Genomic DNA, 18,593 nt, shown 5'->3' with positions numbered 1-18,593 from the left:
AGCGACCACGGACAATAAGGGTGCTGTGTGCGTGTTTCGGTGCAAAACGAGAATGCTAAGAGAATTATAATCGAGTTTGGGTTTGTGGGGTTCGTAGCGCAGCACGGGGGTTGCGCGGGGATTTATGTTTTTCCTTCGACAGCGCACACTGGCGCACAAGGAATGGCGGCGTTATGTCCTTTGTCGCCCATGCGTCACCACACACTGTCACAACGAAATCAAGCATTGCCGGACAGAGCGGGAGCAGGATGTTGGTGGATGTATCGCGAGACCTCACGCTACGCCTAACGAGCACATCCTTTCCGGAGTGAGGTTGATTTGTCCCTTTGCCAGAGGATGGTGGGTAAGGTATTTTGGAAACATATATTTTAAATTCGATTCAGCTGTTTTTGATAATTTATTTTTATCTGTTGAAGAGAAATTTCCAAAGAAATTGGAGGAACATTGATCTTCAAACAAGCACATGAATAATGGACTGTTAATTAACTGAAACCTCTTGCTCCACACTTATGTAGCACTAACGAAGCATACATGTAAACCGCATAGGTCTCTCACACATTTGGTGAACGTTACGCGCGCGGAGCAAGGAAAAACACTCATAATTAAGTAAACTCCATGGCTTATTCCCATCGCTGCCCTCGCTGCCGGTCTAAAGCTTCATCCAAAGTTATGATGTAGTAGGGAACGGGATCTTAAATGGAAAAGAACTTTTCCATCCTCCCCCAATCCTGTCTCTTTCGCCTGCTTCCTCCTTTGTACACTCACGAGAGATCATAAATGTCATCAGCGATTGCCCTCTCTCTCGGTGTGATAATTTCGTGGCTTCGCTGTTCATGAACAGCGTCGTTTTCTACCAACCCGTCATCCGCACCCACCCTTCCACCCCATTCAATTATACACACACGCGCGCGCAACGTGTAGGCGCCAACCGTAGCGGAGAAAGCCACTCGCAGCCATACTGTGTGTGTGTACGCTTCACAAACATCCTGCTGGGTATAACAAAAATAAAGAAGGACCCGAACAGAGACAGCGAGGACGAAAGCCACTTTGCGAAAGCCAGTTGCAGGGTTCTTGTGCCAAGGTTTTATGAGGCTCCCCAGACGACCCCGAAGCTGGCGCCTCCCAACCCGCTGTGCTGTGCTCGTGGAAGCTGTTATTACTGTTATTTTAATTTAATAACTTTCAACTCAAGCTCAGCTCATCGTCTATTCATCACCGTGCTCGTGGATGATTTCTTTCGCTTCGTTTGACTGCTTACAATTAGGGCTTTCTGGCAGAGGGTTAACGTATTGCGCGTGGCACCGCATCCGTGGATCAGAAACCGTTCAATTTCAGGCACGGAATGTTACACTAAGTGCAATCTTGTGAGTGTTACACTTCTGGGCTTCTGTAACAACTCGTACTAGTGTAACGTGTGCATGCGCCACTTACCTGTTTGTGCATCTCTACGTTCAATCCATAGGACATCTCGTAGTACTGAAAAGAGAAGAAAAAATGATGAATGATTATTATGTAAAAAAATTCAAGACATAAAAAGTAAGGGAATTTCTTCCATCAATGATACATCAACTTATCAAATAATTAAGAAAATTCTGTATTCCTTTGTTCAACTATTCTAGCCATATGCAATGATTCGCGAAGAACTCATTACTTGACATCAACGCTTCACGTACGGCACACGATGCATAATACACAACGACGATCATTTGTGGTCGTCGCCTCGACGTGGGGAGGGGTGGGGGGGGGGGCCAATTAAATACCTTCACGATTTGCCACATCGCCACGTAGGCGGGCAAACATCCACACACCGGACGTAGCACAGCTTTCATATAAAAGCTGATAATGACTGTTATTTTTATCCGACGTACATGAGTGCGCGACTGACCACTCGAACGGACCGGATCGGATGCCAGGATGCAGGTGGCAGGTGGTAGAAAACCGAGTGTCTAATTGCACCTTTTGCTGAAGTCCCGGCACGACCGTACGATCTCCTTCTCTCGCCTGCTGCCGTGCCTGAGGACAGAAAGTCAGCAAACTAACAGCCGTCTGGCATGCTCATTCCGTAACATCAACCACACTAGTTGTGTGGTGAGAAAGAGAGGGGAATCAGAGAGAGAGAAAGAGAGAGATGGGAAGAGAGGTCGAGGATCGGTTCGCTATATGCTTGCCCTGGCCCATCTGCATCGTGAAGGTGGAAGAGTTTACTCGAGTCAGGCACCTGGTCGGGCACCAAAAGGACGATAGATGGATTGGTATCCAGCCACTACCTACTACTACTACGCTGCCCGATTGTCCCACCAGCACACACAGTCCCACTCCTTTTCCTCATGCAGCGAGAGGGAGGGAGGGTGGAGAAAATTGCATTTAATTTTCCAAATATTTTATTTATAACCAGCTTCATTGCGCTCGTACCTTCGAAACCCCCGTTGCTGCACCGCAGCAGCGACTTCCGGTGGTTCCAGCAAAGGCGCACACATACACACCCCTAACATGAGGAAGTGGGAATGCGACGGTCAACCAAATGGGAATGCAAATGGAGGATAAACACCGGAGCAAATCGAAGTGGAATTGAAAGCTGATAGGCGTCCCTCATGCCGGCAAATGTATGTGCCGCTGTATTTGTGTGTATGAGAGTGTATGAGACTGTGTACAACAGTTCATATTGCGATCCGTGCACCTTATAGAGCAGAAGAGAGTGCGATTTGTGCGAATGATGATAATAATTTCACAATCATTTCGCTTCGATTTCCACTTCCGATTGGCACATACAGGCGCGGGTGGCCGCAAAATCCTTTCCTCTTCAGGCCCACACACGGTGCATACGTGAATGCATGTTTGAATATTTGCTAGAACTGCATTTATGCAGCTTGCATCAGAACGACGATAGTGGGGGGTTGAGCAGGAACGCACAGATCGAAACATGAAAGATGAATGTACAAATTCTGCACCGTTGCCCCAAAACTGTGTGCATCCGAGTTGCCCGCACCGTTCGAGAGGATTTTTGAGGTTCCGTCGGACGAAAGTGATCCCGAGCGGCTGCCCCTTCCACACATCATCACCACCTTACCGTTTCCTCCCGCAAAACGAATCACATCATCCGGATCGGAAAAGATGTCGATAAATTCGACAAGTGAGGTCTCGCACACAGCGCACAAGCGCGAGTGTCGATCCAATCAAATAGGGATGAATTTTATGCACGAACCTCTCTGCCCGAACCGTGTTGCGGTGGAAACGGGCAACCCACAGACCGGGCGCGAGCCAGTGACGGATAGGCACGGACCAATATTTGAGTACATTTCGTGCAAACTTTGCCGACACACAAACACACGCTGACGGGTGAAATTTACAATTTCCCAGAATATATCCATCCCGTTACTTGGCGCTGCGTCATGCGCTTCCCACCGCGTTTCCTGCTCTATTGGGGCAACACCACCACCGCCAGCCACGCATTGGGCACATCATCATCATCGATCAGCGAGATTTCCGCTTACCCCCTCTGGCTTGCCACCCAGAGGAGCACAGCAGATCGACATCCAGGCGCAAACACACAGACGACGATGATGTACACCGTGAGGAACACGCGGGTGGCGGTGCCGCATCGAATAAATAATATTCAAAATTATTCCTATCGCTCTGAATGCGAATTTGATTGGATTTGATTGCGCAGCGCCTTGTCATACGGCAATTCCCCGTGACGTCTTCCCTTTCTTTACTCTTTCATTTTGGGATGATTTCGTTTGTATTTCCGTTTGCTGTTCCGCACCATCCCTCGCTGCTCGAGTGACAATTGTGTATGCAGAGATTTTATCGTTAGGATGTCTTTCACTCATTGAGAGGTAACCGCGAAAAGCTTCTTTTGCTTAACTTAGCTTGAAAAACGAAGAAGAAGAAGAAAATGTAAGTATTTACACATCTGGATTACCAGCATCTATCGTTAATAATCCGCGGATACGTCTTGCAGGATCAATTATCCATCCGGCAAGCACACAAACCCGCAGTTCCTAATCAAACACGTGTTTAAAATTCGTGTAGATTCGTTTGGGATTTATTTCGATCTGTCTAACAAATATGCGATTATAGAATACGCAATACAAGCCTTGTTTTTCTTTGTAATGTGTAATATTTAATAATGCAAATGATAGTACAGGTATTCCCCGATATACGCCATTAATGCGGACCGCAGGCGATAACGTATCTCGAATATTAGCGCAAGTTGAATTTCGAGGTTTTCAAGTCAAATTATAGCTAATTTTCGATAATTTTGCTTGAAGTGGTAGGTTTTAGCCACTATATTAGTTATTTGATCTGATTTCAACTAAAGATTACAGTTATGTATCTTGTAAAATGGATTTTAAAAGTCCACCAAAAGGGAAATTGTTTTGTATTTGACATTTGATGTGTCAAATCAGTAGAATTTGCTCAAAGAACTATCAAATAAAGAAAATCACGTATATCGAGTATATCGGGGAATGCCTGTACAGCCCTGTTTTAATTTTTTTTTATTCAGGAGTAACGGTCCAATCTGTTTTCATTTAATACACAACAAAATTAATCTAATGCATTAAAATCTAATACAAGGAACAGCACAGAAATTCTCTGAATACAGAGCGCGATACTAAAGGTGCGCCCTGCAATCAACATCTTTCCTTTCTACGGTGGTACCCCTTCCCGCAGCGTCGACTTTATTTGGCAAATGCAAAGAGGGTCGCCCAAGAGAGATCGGATTGCAGCGATAAATTTATAATTAATACTGTATAAATACGCAACACTGAGCATGCCACTACCATGCGAGAATCCTGTTCATCCATACACACCCACACAAACCCTTTTCCCACACGTATACTAGAAGGGTAGGGAAACAAAAGGAAAACCGCACGGCGACGAACGACGAACCACACCGTCAGGATTTTCACGCAAAACAAAAATCTCCCTCTGCAGAAACAAACGTATCCTTCCTCCTTCCCGCCCACAGCTAACCCGCAGCATCCGCCGACTAACGCCCGATCCTTCCGTGTGCAGTTGTGCTCTCCCTTCCCTTTGCCAGCCCCCTCCACAACTGCAATTCAAACGTGTTGTTGTTACGCCAACGAACCCGGTCCGGTGGTTCTCGCTGTGCACATGGTTTGCGTTGTGGCCATTGAGCCCCCTCCCCACCCACTACACGGTGGAAGATCGTCCCGCTTCCCAACTCTCCTCCTCCCCCGGACGTAAACGAATCCTTTGGCCAACGTTATGGAATTTGTTCAATCCGTAATCTGGCGACCCGACCTTTTGCTCCTATCACTTAGCACTCAGGGCACACCAAGCGGGGGAAAAGTGCGTACGACATACACACACACACACTAACTGGTGCTCCGATGCGCTATCTTTGTACACACACACACAGAAAAAAAAGAGAGAAACCAACCCCGTTGGTGATATTGCGGGAAATGTTTTCCCAGGGTTCCCAAACCTTTACCGAACGACGAGAAACGGTTTCGCTCTAACGAACCCGCGCTCCCTCCTCGTGATGCGCACTGGCGCACAGAAGATACGCGAGAGGAAGGTCTGTGTGTGTGTTAGTGCGTGCTATGTGAAACTCACATACACACACACGCGCATACACACAAAAGTGCCTTTCCTTCATTCTTTCCCCTACATGTCCCTCACACGTTCGCAATCGATTCTCGCGCGCCCAACGAAAACGTATTCCACGACTTCATGAACAGGAAGAGCCACGAACACACCCACCCGTCCAACCCCAGAGCCTCTACAACAGATCCTGTGGATTCGCAGATAGAGTGGAGAAAATTCCGATGCATCGGTGGCATATCGTTTCACAGCCCACAGTGTTCCCTCACCTGCGTCTGCGTTTTGAACGATGGACCAGGACAAAAAACCAAATGACAGTACGGCTCTCCACCATCTACACCACCACCCAAGCAGCACACATCAGACGAACAGCAACATCAACAAACAGACAATCCTTCCGGTTTTCCGTGACATGGTACAAAAAAGCGGAAGGGCTGGCGAGCGCTCGGTGTAGCGCTTTCTAGAAAACTCATATTTTCACAAACGACTGCAGCGCGGGACGGCACAGGATAGATGGGAAAAAAGCTTTCGCCCCATTCCATCACACCCGAGCCCCGGTCCCAGGGAACCAAGTACCAAATTTTCATTTCATTTACCATTTCAATCTCCACGCAAGCCTGCCATTTCGCATTCGCAATGTTCGCACAAAACGAGATGGAAAGAGACACGATGCTTTACGTTCTTCCGTAGGCTTCAAGTCCTTTCCTGTTTTTGTTGCGTACCCCCGCTTAACATGAGGCCCGGTCCTGGTTCCCTAATCCAGGGTGTTTTTTTGTTTGCCTGTTGTTGATGGTGCTCCCACACTCCCTCGTGTACAATGGGCAATGGGCTACACACCAATGGCGAGATCATGGACACGCACAGGGAAAGAGATTCTGTGAGGCTCGCACAGATGTGCGGCTAGATGCGTTTCGAGCCCATCGTCCTCGCGCTATCGTCAGTAGCATAAAGGCTGAAGATTCAAACGGATGGATACCGACGCACGAGGGAAAGGATGGATTCGCCATCTATTGCCTTTTCCCCTGCCCGCTCGGTTCGCCCGATGATAGAGTTCGTATTTTATGCTGCTCTAACCTCTAACCTCCATCCACCGTGTACACACGACGCATGTGATCCCGTTGCCGTTGTAGCACACTCTCTTCTCTCGTTACCTGCCTGACTCGCTTCATCCACCAGCCGCTATGGAGCGATGGAGGACGGCACACAGCGAGCCGTGGTTTCGAGGCGGTTGTGGCAGTGTCCTTTGCCTCGTTTGAGCGCTGGGCCAGGGCTGGGTTGTGCTCGAGAAACATTTCGCCCACAGTGTGCCGTCGCACAGAAAGGCTGATGAAATTGCACCAATAAGAGCGCGGATCGAACGACGCGGGCCGTACACACCGTACCACCGTCGATGCTTATATCATGTGGCAGCAGGAAGTGCACTCTGTTCGAACGCATCATCCAACGCGCGCGCGTGTGGGCTGGCTGTAGAGCAAGCGAATGGCAGCCCGGTGGCACCACAACCAAGATGCATATCATGGAACATTGGAACCGTGAAGCCGTGGTCGGTATATTACGCACTATGGAATGCGCGAATGCGATTTCCTCCGATGGGAGGGGATGGTGAAAAATGCTCGGCACACGTGAGACGGGCAAGGGGGAGCACAGATACCCGTCCTTCCAGCGCACGCATCGCTCCACCATGCGTTGTGTTAGTTTATGTATCAGCCGGGACCGAGCTCTGGGCGTACATGCGAGCGCATACCATCATCATGTCTCGGTTTGGGCTGGTATGGTCGCAGTGAAATGCAATCGAATCTGAGAGTTTGTGTGTGGTTCACGCAAAATCAAAAAGAAAACAACAGAAACAAAAAAAATGCCATCAAATGAAGGATTTAACAGCCAGATGCTAAGGGGAAACACCGAGAACCAGCACGAGCAGTAGGATCAAAATTCCAATCAGCTCGAAATGGGCGAGAAGTTTGTTTTTCCCCATTTTTTGTACATTGAATTGATAACACCGAAAACAATCTATGCGAAATACAACGAAGGAATGGGACCGTGGAACTACAGAGCTGTCGCACTTGCAGATCAAACTGATTTCGGTGACTTGTGTAGAGGGAAGTTTACGCATCAACAGTTCTGTACATTCCGGTGTTGCTTTATTACTGGCAAAAATCTCGTGCTACTAGTGAAACTACGACATCTTGTCCGCCTGTCCTACATGTTTTGCAGCATCATAAAGAATGAGTAAATCTTTTTGTGAATCTGAAACGAAATCGTACATCGTCTTGCATTAACTTCATCAATCTGCTGCCGTCTACCATTCCTACACAACGCATACAAACCGCCAGAAACAGATTCATATTGATAACGGCGAACCGACCACACGTCAGTTGTTTAGGTTGCTGCGCACTTTTCAGCACGTACTTGAACATGCCCTGTTCCGGTAGGTCCATCTCGGGCCAGGCTATATCGTACAGCTGATCCTTGAACTGATCGCTTTTCAGCTCAATCAGCGTCCCCAAAGAGCATAGGATAAGCATCTGCATCACTGCAATCGGTAGTATGAACAATCCTGGCAACCAAAAGTTCTGAAATACAAACGCCAGTGAGGATGTGATTGTCCACACAAAGGAAATGGAGTGTCTCGAGACCAACATACACGATGCAATTCGTTCAACGTCAGCGCAACCTGCAGCGAGTTGCACAGAAACTCCACGAACGATTGCAGCTGATAAAAGCGCTCAATGTGTGTAATGTAGCTGTAAAATAAGATGCCAGCATTAATATTTTGCTTTTTTTTCGAAACCCTCGATCCGGTTGCATACTTTGTGGACTCTTGCTGAAGCTGAATGATCTTCACCAACTGATCGCGCACGGTCAGCTTTGGGGTGTTGGAGCTTCGAATCCTTTCATCCAACTGCTTCAACCGCTCAATCTGCAGCTCGTACTGCAGGCAAATGTTCAACACAAACGCAAAGTATATGTTCTGGGACGGAATCAGCCCAAAAGAACCTGAGTACATGTACGCCAGCTGCCCGGCGAGTGTGCACCAAAACCCGAAATCATCCGTTTCAGCAATAAAGGGTAGCACGATCCCCAGCGGCAAGTAACGCTCGCCTCGCAGTAGATATAGCGCAAAGGGCATCAGCGTAAGCACTACCACGCTCAGCACAAAGAAGAAGGTGTACAGTTGCACACTTTTACAGTACAGGTCGGTGTACTTCGCAAGAACATTACATTCCGCGGGATTTGATCCGTTAGCACGTTGGTACATCTCCTCGGCGATCTGAATCGAGCGGTAGCAACCGGCTGGATTGCTGATCGCTACCGCCAACCGTGTCACACCGACGATGCCATAGAAGAGGACCACAATGCTCAGCACAGCCAGACCCATATTGCCCCAGGCTTGGATCGCACTGTACAGCGACAGCAAGACGAAGGAGCTGGCCATAAAGCAGATCGGCACGATGCGGTAAGACACTCGCTCTTTGCCGAGATACATGTAGCACCCGAACAGGGCTAGTACACGGTTCTGCCAAGCTACCATCGCTTGGAAGCGTTCCAGCGAATGTTGCTTTCCGACATGGGTTTCCATTTTTCAGGCACTTGAGATGTTTCTCGCTGCAATGGTGATAGAGTACTGGCTTGGGCCGAGGGAAAGCCAAAGAATTTTAAACCGACCCGTTCCAATTACTACCGAGACGGAGGTTCAAACGGATTCGCTTATTGCATAAGTGTGATTGCTTGGTTCAATTAAACAAGTTCGTTTCGAATTCTAGAAATGCAAAATCGGTACATCGTACTAATTAAGGCTAGTACTATCATAAAACATTCATTCATATTTATTGCCTTTGAGTTTTAATTGGCATGATTATACAGGTGTGTGGAGTATTATACAATAAAGGATGCTTTACTAGAACATTACCTTGAAACCTATTTAAATGAAAGATTTATTAAAACTATGCTTAAACATGAGACATTTGAGATTTGGAAATGTTTAAACAATTGGTAACGATTACACAATAAATAAAATCTTAATATGACACAGTACATTTACACACCGCCAGATGGTGTTATTTGAACTGGTCGTTATTTGGATCGTCCCTTTCTCAATACAAAAACGAATCCTCGGGAAGAAAACCATCAGGCAATAATATTAATATCTTTATGAGATCTGTTTATTTTTTCTCAAAACACGCACCAAAAGAAAAGGTATTTTCTGAGCAAAGTGTTTATACCATTATTCGCACTGTATCTAATCACACTGGGAAAGAATCAAGCTTGTAGTTTCTTCAACAATCCCTTATCCGTTGTTCTCATCAAAATCCTACCTGTTTTATATTGTATGCCTCTCTCTCTATGTATCGCACTCCATCTGTCCGACACTTTCACCTCGCACATATAGTAGCGTGAAAAATGCCACATATACTTGTTACCACCGCATGTTTATGCAGCAACCAACCACAAAAGAAAGGTGAACTCATCCTATAAACCCTCCGTCGTTGTACGACAGTCAGTAAAAAGGCTATATTACGAGTAGCAGACTCACAACGAACGCTACACTCTGCGAAGATACCATCTGCAATAGATGAGAGGCTGGGCGCTTCCATCGTCTGCTGATATGTACGCATTATTTTATGGAATGTACAGAGACGCTGTAGTAAAGAATACTAAAACCAGCAAATACAGCCTACGGTACAATGAGTATCAAGGGCAAAATAATTAAGACCAGACACCTTCATTCCACTCCATTTCGGCTTTTTGCAACTCGGATGTATGGGAGGGTTTTATTATTTTTATTTTGTTAAACGAATACAGCAAAACTGTGTGTACGTCAGAAGGAGGTTAACCTAGATGTAATTGTTTACCTTACACCATTCATTTCCTGTATATTATTTAAACTTGATTTGCTTTGCTTATTCCAACAGCTATATTTATGCGCTGTGCTGTCTGAAAAAATACAATAATGAAACGATTCATTTCTCTTCCCCAACGACACTCTCTGCCCGGGTGTACAGTAATGGCGGTGTGAAAATCTCGTAAAATAATAATAGCCGTACCAGTTCCGCTTTTCTTGCTACCGCCAAACTAACCAACTCAACGCAGAAGGTCGCAAAAGGTTTTGACTCGCGTTGAGAAAACGTCTCCATTCGTTCGCCAGCTTTCACGTCAGTGGTGCGCCGTCGGATGAACGCGAGGAGGTCAAAATGTTCACCGTCATTTTCATCACTTACAACCACTTCCGGAACGGGACTGGGAGGACGACCGGGACTCGATGGTCTACTATGGTGGAGATTTTCCCCGTAGAGTAGAATATTAAAGAGCCGTCATCGAAAGTCGACGTGCCCTTCTCATTTAGAGTACCTTTTTTTGGACCGACGCTCGAGTTGCAGCTAGGGCATAGGCCATGACTACCTCACCTCGTACGCCACCGCAGCAGAGACTTGAAGATGACGGCGCTGAGAACGATCCATAACGGGTGGGTGTTATGCTTAAATTTGCATAAAGAATAAAATTATTGCTACTACCCCCCATCGAACGGTACACACGAACTACCGCCGCTAGTGGGATGGCCACGAACACGAGCGGTCCATGATCACGGCACCCGACCGGTGGGGCCATTTCGCGTTTTCTAAAGTTTTATGTTTCTTTCAGGTTCGCTACTACCAGCCACAGCCCAGTGTGTGAGTACTGTGTGCGTCAATTTGCATTGTCCACTAGTCGCGTTGAAATGGTTGGCTGGCTGACTGACACTGACACACCCACCCCTGCAGCACCCCTGAGCGAGGAAATTGAGCGAATGACATAATGGGGAATATGTTGCAAAAAGAATGTATGAAACGTATGATGAATTTCTCCCGCCGGGCATAATAATGTTATTATGAATTATTATCGCTTTGAGTTAAAAATGAAAATAAAGTGTCAAGCTTTGAGTAAAAGGGCGAGACACGTGAAATGCACCGGAAGACGGCAGAAAGTAAGGTTTGTTGGGTGTTTTAAATTGCTATAAAAATTCAAAAACCCATTTTTATGTTCAAAATTTAAAATCCATTTTTAGAGTAAAACATGCGAGCAATTTTATCGTAAATTAACAACAGAAAAAATAACAAAAATGATAGTAATGCATTGTTGAACAAGCATAATATTCTATGCAAATAGCCCATGAATGGTAACGATGCTTCAGGCAAACATTCAAAAGCTTCCCTCTTCCTGTCCACATAGCACTGCAGCAGCAGCTGTTTCTAGGTGAATGGAATGCAAAGATGCACAATTTCGTATCATTTTCCCAATAACCTCTTCTACTGGCTGGCTGTCATCGATCGTTCTCGCTTCAGTTCGTGCTGCAACCATATGCGCGCTCAATCCTCAAGCCGGCATTTGAGGAAGGGACGAAGAGTAAACGAAACAACAAACGAACAGTAAAATATATGAATTCTGTATGAATCTACAACTTATCTCCATTTGCATACATCACGTCTCGCTACACACCCCCATCCCGCCTGCTCCCTACGGAGCCAATAAAAGACTACCACCACCACATACCACATATGTTGCTTTCCTTTCTTTTTTTCAATTTCATCCTCCGATGGGTAGTAAATATCGGTATTCACATCCTAACAGTTATCCTTCCTATCAAGTGAACGTGAAAAGGGCAGGTTAAAGTTTGCTGGCCACCATTCACAGCCAGACGACGGAAGCTTACGATCTCTGCTCCGTTTACATTTTGGATGCAGCAATTTTTTTATTTGATTTCATGATTTATGAGTATGAATTGGCAAGCCTTTTCTGGGCACACAAGTGGCCAGAGCGAGCATTATTAATGGAAATTGTCGGTTTGCATCCAAACACTGAAGTGAAAAATTCATTACGAACAAATTTGCCCCGGTGCGCAATCCTGTCTTGTTCTCACCTTCACCTTCAGCACACACCTGCAGCACACACACACACGTGCAAACAATTAGGCAGCATATTTTGCGGTACTTACACCGCCTGCCATCCCCCCTCTTTTCCCATTAACGTCCACTTCTTACGGACTGGTAAAGCGAGACGCATCAAGCTTCCAAAACAACACACAGAAACACGCAAAGGCAACATGTGCTCTTGGTAGTAAATTTACACCGACCCGTGCACCCGTGCTTCCTCCTATTGCCCCGTCTACTACTGCACTGGAGCTACTGCTGCTGATTAGAAGCCAATAGATGGTATGCCTGCATAATGTGGCGAAACGCTGGGAGATGCCTTGCGCGGCGCACAAGTGGTACGACGATGATGCCCTAACCCACTTATCACGAAACAAGCTGGCTCGCTTCTATGAAGTGGCTTCTGACCGATGATGCTCTGCAACCGGCGGTAGTATCACTTCTTACTACCGAGTGCGAGATAGAGAGGGAGATAGAGAGACCTAGCTGACCTTCCTTGATCGTTCCGGCATAACCTTGGTTAGCCGCAGATGGTCGAGAGGTGCAATCCCAGGCACTAGCCTCACGCCGCCTACGCTGCTACGAAGCGCCACAGTGCCCCCGAGGAAACTAATTTCTTCCGAAAGATTCACTAAAGTGTGCCTGGGTGCTGACTCCTGGGTTCGGGCACCACGGAAAGAAAGGGCAAAAGAATCTACAAGCACCTTTCCTCCCCACTTTCGTATCTCGCAGCGTGCATCCTTCCCAGACACCCAGAAGCAGATATGCTGAAACATTTCGTACTCTCGGCACACGAAACGAACCAGTTTTCCACGTACGAGTGTGTGTGCGCTGCCTACTACACCCCAACCTGCTGCGCCATTCTGCTTCTCCAAAAAACCCGGAACAATTCTGAGTGGTTGCCTGGGTGCACCGGGTGCACTTAGAAACATCGGATGTGGTTTTGTGCCGGCAGTGTTCCCGAACAGTGTTCGCCTAGAGCTACAAGAGTTGTCTGACTGTGTGTCTGTCTGTCTGTGCCGTCCTTTCAACCGGTCCCTGTCGCCCCGCAAAAAGTCCGTGAGGTTGCGAGAAGCGGAATGCATCCTAAAATGCATTAATATACCGGAACACGTTGCTCTTACTTCCCCTGCTGCTGTGTTACGTTGTAAGCGAACGGAGGATAGCAACAATCATCCCTAGGAGAAGAATAGGAAAAAAAATAAAACACCAACCCAACAGGGGGCGGTGCCAGTGCATTCGAAACAGGCTAAGCGGTGTTAAGTATGGTGAAAAGGAAGTGCGACGAAGTGGCTGGCAGGCGGCATGGCTTGTGGAGCCGAGGCGGTTACTTCGTGTGGTTGTTGTTGCGGCTTCGAACCAGCAGCAGCTGAATGCATAATAGTCCCAACACACATGCATCCCTCCCCGTCCATGTATGGGTGGTTCAATTTTAGTTTTAAGTTTTTTTCCCCACCATGCTCTTTCCTTCTCTATCCCTGAGGGGTGTGTATGTGCTTCCACCAGTGCACGGTGGAACACGGAAGCACGATGCATCCTAGGAAAAGTGGAATGTATTTTCATACACCACCGCCTCCGCTACCGCGCTCCATCGTCCGCTTTGGTCCGGAACTAATGGAAGGGAACATCCGGTAAGAATGTATCGTTCGATTAGATGCCGCTCCTGTGAGCTGATGTATCGAATAAAATGCAACATACGATCATCGATTTCACTGCTGTGTGCTGATAGGGGGGAACAGCGGTGTGTGTGTGTTGTGTACGCAAGCATTTTGTTCTTCCTTTCCCTCATCCGCAAGGACAAAAAAGTGGGAGAGCAAAAGGGTAGCTGTAGTGTACACCAGTATGGAATGCTTAAAGTTACGATGTGTGAAAATGTTGCGGCTGGCCAACAGAACACCACTGCCGGAAACGAAAAGGAAGGAACGTGTGGAACGAGATTTGCTGGAGCTTTTGGATGAAGAGACGCTTTTGAAAAAAAGGGGGCACAATCTGTGGAAAAATATTTACAGTCTCTTTGCTCGTTCTCTCTCTCTCTCACTGCTGTTGCCTTTTCGCTAACTGGCACATCCCGTATGCTGGTTGCAATGATGCAATCCTCATGGCGTACTAACGCCAACCCCATCTTCGTTCCTCCTTCTGTCGGCATGTGGGTTGGATCCCCGTGCGCCTTGATCCTTTATGCCGATGCCTGTCGGGTGTGTTCCGTTCTGTCGGTCGTTGGGAAACATGCAAGCAGAAACACACCATGACACCATCGAGTGAACCATGCATCTAGTCTACACCATAACCATCATCATCGTCATCGGCGGCCACCGATGTAGCAGCAGCATCGGCATCATTACTGATCATTGCCAAAGAAGCAACGAGCGGGAGATGGTGCTCACATAGCCACCACCATCGAACACACAGAGAGTCGTTAGAAAAATGGGGTGAAAGCGAAGGATATGAAGTGCACCTCAAACACACATACACGTACATCGCTAGATACATCAACAGCTGAACCTTCACCTCGCATTTACCGAGATGCACACAAAAATTTCAGTTTCGTGAGAAGATGCAGACACACACACCCAACGTGGACCATTCGTTGCATCTGACACAAAGCCACGCGCAATGTGCAACAAAATGTTTGCCGGATGTGAACAAAGCGAGCGCAACACGGAAGTTGGGGAGAGTCTCCCCCAATGGCCCTTGGTTTGGACGAACACGAAGCGCCCAGTGGGGTCTTTTGCAAGGGGTGGTAGTGGTGGTGTTCATGATTTTGCACCGACCACTGTGCTTTTGCAGCTACATTTGAAGAAAGGGGCCTGCAAAGCGTTGTACTTCGTGCTAGGACGTGTAGGGGAGTTAACTGCGAGAGGACATACGATGGAAACTATCACCCGGTACGGTGCAATAGCGGAAGTGCTTGCGAGCAGCTAAAAATGGTGAAGGCCAACGCGCGTAATGTAAAATACACGCACAAAAACTGATAGATCACATTGTTTCATCCTCGTCTATTCGTTTGTAGTTGCTCTTTTTATGAAGCTTTGTATAGCAGTAGGTAATAGCTTGTTTCTAGGGTATCGTTTGCAGGGGTTTCAATGCAGATTATCATAACGTTAGAACATTCTCATGACACTTTCTTACTGGTAGTGATCTTTTTGGAAGGGAATTGAATTCTACGGAACCCTTTACAGTTGCAAACACATTAGAAATTATTGTTGGGTTACGAATAAGCCCGTCCAAAAAATGGTGGCTTGGAGTCCAATTCCCATCATATAAAGTTAACTTCCCTTATGGGAAGTTGCTATGAAAAATGGTATGAAAAATACCATCATTCCGAGAAGCATTGGAATTCACGACAAATTTGGGATATCCTTCTAAATTAACATGAGATGCATTGTATTTCTATTCATGCCTTGAAAACCTTTTCACATTTACCGCTATCAAGGTTAATAGGTTAATAACATATTTCAGTTTAAATAATATTTTTTGGGAACATCGAAATATTATAAATTTTGAATTTTAAAGGCTGTAAATTTTTAATTGTAAACTGATGTACTTGAAATAATAATCTATTTTCTCAGTGTTCGGCTGCTATTGCTATTGCTATTGCATAAAGAACCGAAAACTAGTCTTTTCTGAATTGATCTTGATTATCACACCCAGTTCAAGTCACGACAACACTGTCCAAAACGCTTACACAGTTAGCCCAGGGAAATGGCTTGTCTAATCACTAGGGTAGGTGTCATAAATCTATCTCTCACGCTCATAAGTTTCATAATTTCAACCACCAGAGCAAAACCACTTCGTACATATATATATCGCCATCTCCTCCGTTCGCTCTCTAAAGTCCATTCCACCGAAAACCATCAATTTTCTCATGGCCAACCGAGCGAACGCCCGTCTCAAAACCACCCAACCACCGCAGCGAATGGCTAGACTTTGCACGCGAACACTCACCAGAACATGACCATAAAATGTGTGGCCATCATGTCGTGTGGAGAGAGGGGAGATGGGACATTTGATTCAGCGGCACACAGCGGACGACGACGCGGGTATGATATGCAGCTCTAACCGCTTACGAGTGAACTTTTGCACTCGAACCTAACAGCATACGCTTGGTATCCGGGAATTCGACCCACACACACACACACACCCTTGAGCACTGGCGCTGAGTCCCGTGCTGTATTAAGTGCAACAAATTTATGATTATGATTATGTAGAAAGTTCTCGATCTCGGCGACGCGGATGGAGAAGAGCGATGCCGCCGTTTTGGAACTGCCGCTTGGGCCACACACAGGGTGGCACAGTTCCCGCTTCGTGGTATATCTGCCCTATCCACTACCGCTCACAGTAGTGTTTTGCACTATTTGCTTGCCATTTGGTGGGCATCGTTCGGCATCAGTGTGACCAGTTTTATGCATCCTCCTCACTTGACTGGCGGTGGCCCTCCGTTCATAACGTATTTGATGTATTAAATTGTATTGTTATCGTAATTTATTACATTGTGAGCGAGTTTTCTCGCTTCACTGCCTGCAAACGAAGCCGGATTTTCTTTACCACGTAGCAACAGCGAGAGTCGGGTGTCGACGAGGAGTGGAAAACGGAAAAGAAAGCACCATTTTGGCACCATCAGCAGTTACTTTGCTTGCACACAGTGAAAGCGATCTGGTAGAAAAGGCAGACTTTTCATTCCTGTGTGCGCGCGCCTGTCGATGTGGACTGGAAGCATCATTCAACACACTTTAGCACCACCTCTTTAGGTTGCGGTCAAGTGGGAACGAACAAAAAAAACAGAAGAACAAAACCATCCAGCACAAATCCGGTGGTATCAATTTTGGCACAAAAGTGTGTTGGGTCAGCTCGTTTCAACCATATCTTACCCTTCACATTAAGTAAATGTGCCTTTCAAATGGATTGCTTTTTAATTCCAGTGAACCTCGAAATTGTACATCGAAAAGAAGAGAGCATAATAGTAAATTAAACAAAATATATATTTTGCAGCTATCGATGTATGGTTGCAACGGTAGCTCACAATTGATATAAAAACGCTTCGTAGATTATGCAGCAACATAGTACATTGTAGCAACTAATTTCACTTATGCATTACACTTCAAACGGTACAGACGGAACACAACCAAAAGAGCTCCAGGTAGGAAAAATTTGTCCGGAAACCATAAAACCGAATCCCGATTCCAGCACTCGAAAGCTTATGCTGCTAATCCCGCTCCGACTGCATACACATGTCCTCGTGTGCCAAGCTGGTACTACAAATGGATGTTTGCTGCTGCGGTATGTTTTAGTGGTTGGTTGGGATGTTGGTGATGGTGTCATGCCGCTCTCACCGTCACACCAGCACTAACCTAGTTGGCTACCGAAAAGCAAAGGGATAAGGGAGAAAGCCGTCGTTATAGATGTGCTTCTTAATTGATAATAAATATAAAATAATAAAACGAAATTGCTCGTAGCCGACAGGAATACCAATTACGACTGGAGTGTCACCAGAAGTGGCAGTAGTAGCAGTGTGGTGGATCGTTGGATCGTGCGCCTTGGTGTGGAATTATCGACCCTAGTCTGAACTTGGTATGGCTTTTGTTTTGCTCCTCATTTCTACTAAGTCGCCCGGTGCTCGTGTGTTTGCGATTGCAGTGAAGTGCAGCCAGAAGCCGTTTTGCTTTGATTCAGATAATGCCAACTCTGCGTAGCAGCTTTTCCAAATGAACGAACGCATCGAATAGCGAGCAAGGAGGACAATTGGCCAGTAGTCGCAAGAAGATTTAAGCTGCGTAGGTTTGTTGGATTAGTGGCCCTTAAAGCATTTACTTCCACTTCAAGAGCACACGGGCAATGGAAGCGTTCAAGAGTGAAGACTATCGGAATTCCGTTCGAATAATTACTACGTATTTCAATAAGCCATAGCGAAAACAGCACATGTGGCGGATTTTATTCTGAAATTTTTGTTGGTAATTTTATTCTAGGGTTAGATAGTGCTTTATATATGCTCCGTCCGTTAATGCTTTGATTTCTAAATCACAAGAAGAGATGTCTGAAGCTTCTAATGACATAGAAAATATGCAACTAATTTAAGGGAATATTGTCGAGTGACAGATTTATGTTTTACGTTTTAAAAGA

The 18,593-nt window shown here is 46.3% G+C and overlaps 2 protein-coding genes across 36 annotated transcripts in view; both read right to left on the bottom strand.

The window, feature by feature from the left end:
* Positions 1-18,593, bottom strand: part of LOC1274122 (protein groucho) — a 187,686-nt gene that overhangs the window by 49,148 nt on the left and 119,945 nt on the right. For all 35 annotated transcript variants that reach the window (XM_061648355.1, XM_061648357.1, XM_061648358.1 and 32 more), the window contains one exon: positions 1,432-1,476. In XM_061648355.1, coding sequence (XP_061504339.1) covers positions 1,432-1,476 — 45 coding nt within the window. The remainder of the gene's footprint in view (positions 1-1,431; positions 1,477-18,593) is intronic.
* On the bottom strand, positions 1,748-17,836 carry LOC1274121 (uncharacterized). The gene is made up of 2 exons (XM_061648391.1): positions 8,216-17,836; positions 1,748-8,144 (listed from the first exon to the last, which is right to left on the bottom strand). Exons 1-2 carry the CDS (start codon positions 9,149-9,151, stop codon positions 7,788-7,790), a joined length of 1,293 nt encoding a protein of 430 aa, XP_061504375.1. The 5' UTR covers positions 9,152-17,836; the 3' UTR covers positions 1,748-7,787.

The sequence above is a fragment of the Anopheles gambiae genome, chromosome 2 (genome assembly GCF_943734735.2).
Source record: "Anopheles gambiae chromosome 2, idAnoGambNW_F1_1, whole genome shotgun sequence".
Lineage (NCBI taxonomy): Eukaryota > Metazoa > Arthropoda > Insecta > Diptera > Culicidae > Anopheles > Anopheles gambiae.
The sequence above is the reverse complement of the archived record's forward strand: the minus strand, read 5'-3'. Positions and strand labels throughout refer to the sequence as shown.